Source organism: Osmia bicornis, chromosome 2 (genome assembly GCF_907164935.1).
Source record: "Osmia bicornis bicornis chromosome 2, iOsmBic2.1, whole genome shotgun sequence".
Classification (NCBI taxonomy): Eukaryota; Metazoa; Arthropoda; class Insecta; order Hymenoptera; family Megachilidae; genus Osmia; species Osmia bicornis.
The window spans coordinates 7,626,377-7,633,195 of NC_060217.1; the positions used below are offsets into that span (position 1 = coordinate 7,626,377).

A 6,819-nucleotide genomic window follows, 5' to 3' on the forward strand; every position below is an offset into this window, starting at 1 on the left:
ACGGAAGACTGTTTCTTCCTACTATCGTTTTCACTTTGGTGACTGAAGGCTTATTAGAAAAGCATAACATCAGGAAGATATGGGGTTTGAATAAGGTCGAACGTCCATCAAGTAAGAAAACTCGGTTACAGTATGTGATCTTTTATTTACAAAAATGATTTAGAAAAGATGATAGTATTATGAAATATCCATTCTGTGTTCCAATCTATAAAGTCTTATGATTAAAAGAAAAGGGAAACAAAAGACAATGTTAACTTCATGACATTACATATATTGTATAATATATTACATTAATCACAATGTGCCAAACCTCACATGTTTTACTTAGGTGACTAAGAATTGACCCAGTGTTTTCTTTCCTTGTATTTGGTAAAAATAATACAATAAAAAAGACGAAAGAATTATTCTTTCTACTTTTTATAATAACGCTTCTGAGTATAAATAAAATAAAGGAGTTTAAAATAAAATATTACAGAAACAGTACTTACGTGTATGAAATTTATTATCATAATTAAATCTCAATAATTACATTTTCCTCTAAAGGTCATATACTATGATTACTGTGAGATTCATTAGATTTCTTCATGTTCCTTAGTAACTGAAATGTAGAAAGGTAAGAAGTAAAAAAAAGAATACATATTCTATTTTTTATTATTATGTCTCAATATTCACATACAACAATTTCTTCCTTAACAAAGCAAACTGGATTTGAGAAATTTCTATCACAAGTGCATCTAAATTTATTCATTTTAAGAAGACATATCATTGTTCCCACCATAAAGAATTGCTAACGTACCCCCAGGGTGTGTTTTCACAAATAGTACCAGCGATCGCATCTCTAACCGGTACCGTTAATATTCTGAAGTTTATATCGGTGTAATTTAAATTTGAGAGTAAGAAAACTGGCATTCTGTCCGATATAATCCACAAGACTCCACGGCTCACCTAAAAATGAACGTTGTCTTATTTTTTACACGTCACTAAAAAAAATTGTCCTTTACCTTAACATCAGCTGGGAATATCATAGCGTCATCGTGTTTGGCCACAAGTGCCTGATTTTCAGGTGCGTATGGTAGAAGAGAATTCCAACAGCCCACAGCGTTCTGGTCGATTAAATTGAAAAATTGAAGTCCATTCTCGTCCATGACGGAAGAAGTGCAATGACCGAGTGCTCCTCGTTCAGGAAGTACCTACACGTATAACAATGAAAGTGCAGAAATGTTTGAAAAGAAAATATTTACTTTATTTCGATTCTGGTCCTTGAAGGTATCGACAAGTTTCTTACCTGAAACTCGTGATAACTGTCCTGAGACAAATCTTCGTCCCTGAGAATCCTGGTAGACACAGCGAATTCCCTCCTGCTGCTAAGAGGATGGAAGAACAGTGTCCTAAATCCGTCAGCGGCGATCGGAGATAAGCTCATCCCGAAAATCCCTTCTTCGCCCCATTGGAAATTCAAACCGCCGATGTTGTAATCGCCAGCCAAAGGATCTGGCATGAAATAGCTATGCGTAATTCGCCAGGATTTATTCTGTTCCCAGGAATAAACGATCAAACCGTATCCAAGCTCGTCGGACATGTAGGCATATGCGTCGTTACAGCCACCTTTTCCCAAATCAATGGCTATGTTTGCGATAAAAGTGTTCTGTGAAGAAAATTTGTTGTTTAACATTTTTATAGATATTCTTCATTAAAGAAGAGCGTAAAATTTCTTCAGAAAGATTGTAAGATTGCAGTATTGCATTCTATAGTTACCATATTGATATCCTCAGCTCTCAGTCTGTATTGCCTCATAATTTTATCAGTCGTTAGATCAAATACATTCAATGTATAGGGACATGCTTGTATGGTTGTGTTCCCAATGCCTATGGTACCAGTATCCAACACCCAAAGTCTGTCGCAAACGTCTACGTGCATTCTGCAACAATGGCACCACAATCACCTATTGACTAACCATCAAGATCATAACTCCTGTTTAATCAACCTCTGTTCAGATTATACAACTCTACTGTATAGACGGTTTTATAACATCTAAGACATATTCTAGTAATGGATTAGCGACACAAATCACAGACATTGTTCCATTTCGGTATTTCTCGAACTAACGAGGAAAGCCTGCCAATTAGATCATTCTTATTTTAACGAAACTTTATGAGATTGTAGAAGGCGTTAAGTTACATAAGCAATGCTTCTATTTTCTTAAATTATAAAATTGGGTGAAATCATCCCTTAAAGTTGACGTGTCTCTGTTAATTAAATATAATACAATTTTAATATCTTTTACGATGGTGTTGCATTTTTTTATTTCGAATTACAGCTGTCAAGAATTTATTGATCACCTTGGATATTTTTACAAAATTTGTCCAAAACTGGTAGAATTTTATTTAAAAATTGTTATGTAGTACACGTTAGGTTTAATATTATTAAAAAATCAGAATTCTCACACGTCTAATGTTTTTCCCAAGTATTACATAAAGAAAACCGAGAGAATATTCCCACAAATCTAATACTTCAATTAGGAGATTTAATAATTATTTCATTAATGCCAAGTAAAAGTTCCACTTAACCAGAATTTCGTATTACCTAGAATAAGAAATAAGGTATAGATTGGAATCTGTTCGATTCCATAAGATTTTATCACTGCAACCGGTACTTTCACTTTATTCGCACAATTGAATGTATATCTTCCTATATCATAGAATTCAGAGATAATAATTACGAAACGAACGTAACTATTGAAGATAATATTTACAAAAGAATAGAAATGAAGTTTTAAGGATCAAGCACCTATATGATGCGATTTTCAGGCATAGGGTACTTTATTATTTAAAAAATATTAAAAAATGTATTAAAACAAATTTTTGAAGTTTCACCAGTGTTTAGATATCATTATTATTTACATCCAATTGAATTTTAAAGTAATTTTTTAACGTGTTTGTGGTAGAGACGTCTTAGGAGCTCTGGTTAAATTATACTGAAAATATAATAAAGGTTTTGCAAATAATTTTAAATTCAATTCTACGTACCTATAAGCAGTAGTAATTGCGCTTCCACACGCACCAGCTTTATTTTGTGCCCAATTCGGATAAGGGGTAAGCCTAGGTGAACCACCTCGATTTGTATCCAGTGATATATAGTTCAATGTTGCTGGTATACCTGTTTCAATATATTCAAAGTATAAAATATTTGCACACAAAAATTTCTTTTCAAACAATGGCGATATTTTCAATCAAGGGTACGCATGATTAATATTAAAAAATTGTTCAAATATATTTGAGGGTACGGATAAAGAAGACATTGCATCTTGTAAAAAATTCTATGAAAGTTAGACTTTTCTTTTCAAAAATTTATACAAATTATAAGTAGTATTTATCTAATTAGACTATTCAAATGTGTTGGCTAAGGTGATGTCGATATCAGAACCTTTCACTTTTTCGTTTCTAAACGAAATCCATTTCATGTAATGTATATTACAGTAAAAAAAATATAAAAATCAACTGGACGGTGTAACGATTGATAAATCGCGTGACTAACAATAAGTCCTCGATCAATCTACCCGCAGCATTCATCACTTGTAGATTTTATCGGAGTATCTTTAACACACCTGGTAGCACTACAAAACTTTTTCGAGACACTAACAAGGTAAATAGGCTTATTCAGAGATTGCCGAATCGGAAATACTAGATTATAATCACATAAAAAATCGTTTGACATGTCAGTATCGCGTGACAAAACTAAAGTGCAGACAGCTGGTGTGCCAACATTTTGAAACTGTACCAAATGTCAGCACTATAATTTGGAAAAATTTTTACGAACTTTTTGCTTACTGCATTTTACATCTGAAAATGTAAAAACTATTAATAGTAATGTAATGCAGTCATTGTAGATAACAAATTATTTAGAATAATTTAAAATAATTTTTGCCAAATTTGGTAAGCTACGAAAGACACAAATTTTATCAAATTTAATTTAAATCAAATTATCCTGGCATCTTCTGAACAGGTAAATCAATCAATGCAACACTGAAAGAAATTTCAAGGTGTACTATTCGTTGTTTGCTTGAAAAAGAAAAATAAAGGGCTCGAAGTTCACGACTTCTTGAGTTCAATGCAATGCCGAATTCTAAAACAATCAGTTCCACACCCCGTTTCTCATTCAAGATCTCAGGAAAGGGTTCATTGAACAGTCGAAATCTATTCTGTCAGTCTGGAAACCTGTGACAGGAGTGTTCCTTTCCTGTTCCTTTCCTGTTCCTTCCTCTCTTAATATTTCATATCCTCTGTCTGGCGTTTCGAACGAACCTGACGTTCGAAGAATGAACAGAGCGAAACAAAGCTGTGTACGGATAAAAACTCGATGTAAAAACAATGCCCACCACGGTGGGCTTTGACGCGTCTGGAGAACTTCCAGGAGACGGACGAGAAGCAAAGGTCGACGGACAAATGTAAATGAGAAACGGCAAGAACGAGACCGGAAGGGTTGAAGGGAAACGTCAATGGTCAGGAACCAAAGAGATCATTGAAGTCTGATGAAGAAAAACAAAATGTTCGTTAACCACATTCTGATTTAATCGAAATCCTGTCGCATTAATTAATTTATGTGATACTGCAAGATGAGGTGAAAAATTAAATAATTCATTAGAAAATATGTAAGTGATATTTGAATTTCTACAAGAAACCATAATCCATATTATTAGCACTTCTTTGATTCATTTATTTAAAACTATTTATATTAAAAAATGATTCATATGTTACTTTGAGGTAATTTGATACCATCAAGATTACAGCCTGAAATGAAATGAAATGAAATTGATGAATTGCAAAAACAATCTTCTTCATGGTCTAGGAAATTCTTAGATATACGATTATCAACTTTTTCTCAGCAGAAATAACAAAATAAAAAAAAAATAATTTTCTAATTAAAAGTAGTCACTAGTACACTGCACTTGAATAAAGAATTATTAGAGAAACTGAGGTTAATTAAGTGCTACGTGCCAACGAATCTATGTAAATTAATTGTCTAAGCAAATGTTCCAGTCAACGAACCTACACAAATTAATTGTATAAGAGTGAAAATGCTGAAGGAACAAAGCATTCTCTTCCTTTATTTCTAAAATTGATAGAATAGTGATTACATATTAACGGTAGCTCGTAGAACATTCTATAAAGTATAGACGTTCTGAGGAAATACTGCCTACTATTATTGCTTTGTAACAGACTAGCTATTCAATAAGTCTACCGTGGATTCCTAAAACTACAAAATCCGTATGTCTAAGGGTGTAGATTTACGTAGTCAGGACCTGCGTTTGTTTCGTAAAGCCTAGATCTAAGAATTAAGGAAAAAATGAAGAATTAAGAAAATTAAGATTTGTTGATAAGAAAGAAGGGTTAAACAAGTATAAAAAAATGTCACGAGAGAGAATCAAAGTAAAGAGAGAAACAAGCTTGAGAGTGTAGCGAATGGCACGCGGTTTCAGGCGCACAGTTAATAAGAGGGTGAAACAGGAGCAAGAAACGAAAGAAGCAGCGTGTAAGAGGAGGAAGGTAGCAAAAACCGGGCGAGTATCGACAAGAAGAAGGGTTAAGGACCCGAAATATGAAAGATCATGCACACTGTGCCCGCTGCATTGTCAAGTTTTTCATTTTTCGCAGGATGCCCTGGCGCGCGCCAACGCGTATAATAAACGTAAAGTACCGAGGGCAAAACAGTGGGAAACAAAAGGGCGCAGGAGTGAATAAGCCCATTCACCCCTGGTTTCCTTGTGGGCCACGGTGTTGGGTAAAAAGATTTTTAGTAGAAGCGGAGGCGGACACAGAAATGCTCCATTGAATTCGCTCACGCGGTTTTCGGCACTTTTTGTCGCCAGCCGGAAGTCGACCAGACGAGATTCGAGGCCCGCACCGGCCGCGGTAATCTTCCATTTATTGTGCTTGTCGCTGCTTCCGGTTCCTGACTCGAGATACTTGAGATCTTTTTAGATAGACCGCAGACTTTTGTAACTATTTGTTTAAGCGACGTTTGCATCGGGCAACATTTAGTAATTTGGCAATTAGTTAAGGAAAGGTGACAAAATTAATATATTAATTAATAATATACTTAATAATAAAAATAATAAAAATATAATACTTTTGACATATAATACGTCTGCAGTAAAGTATTGATAAGAAAAAAATACTAATGAAAATTATTAGCTTCCTGAAATATGGAAAAATTTTACAAGTAAGCTGAACAATATTTTTGACTTACCATTACGCCATCTTGGAACAGAAACAAACAGCTTGTTTCTCCATATTTCAATACCAACGGGTAGCGCGTTCTCCGGAATGAATTCTCCCTTCATCATCGCCATTCTTCTGCTTCCCTCATCCGGGTAAGCGAAGTCCAACGCTCGCCAGGAAAACCTTTCTAACAGTGGAGCTTGACCAAATTGCGAAGCCCATCTTTGGAGGCCATTAACACCTTCACTTGCCAAATACAGCAAACTGACTAACAGCAATTCGCAATACATTTCCACAATACTTCCTCCAACGACAACCCGGTTGATTGCTGAAGTTTTTCTACATTCGGAGCAAGAAAATTATCAACCAAGTTTCAACATATTACCACGTAATTGGAAGTTTCACTTCCATTTGGGTTTATTTGAAAAATGTTAACCGATGTGTGAGTGTTAAGAAATAATTAGTTTTAAAAATGTTTCTTCAAATGAATGGTAATTGGCTAATGAATGGTAGTTTCTTCAAATGAATGGTAATTGGCTAATGAATGGTAGTTTCTTCAAATGAATGGTACGTTTGAAGCTTTCTGGTGTGAATTGAAATA

General features: G+C 34.5%; 1 protein-coding gene across 1 annotated transcript; it reads right to left on the reverse strand.

Moving 5' to 3' along the window:
- Positions 1-762: 762 nt before the first annotated feature.
- On the reverse strand, positions 763-6,508 carry LOC114876120 (protein yellow). The gene is made up of 6 exons (XM_029187207.1): positions 6,247-6,508; positions 3,027-3,156; positions 1,756-1,918; positions 1,286-1,645; positions 1,002-1,190; positions 763-945 (listed from the first exon to the last, which is right to left on the reverse strand). The coding sequence occupies exons 1-6, from the start codon at positions 6,506-6,508 to the stop codon at positions 763-765; spliced, it is 1,287 nt and encodes a 428-aa protein (XP_029043040.1).
- Between the last annotated feature and the right edge of the window lie 311 nt (positions 6,509-6,819).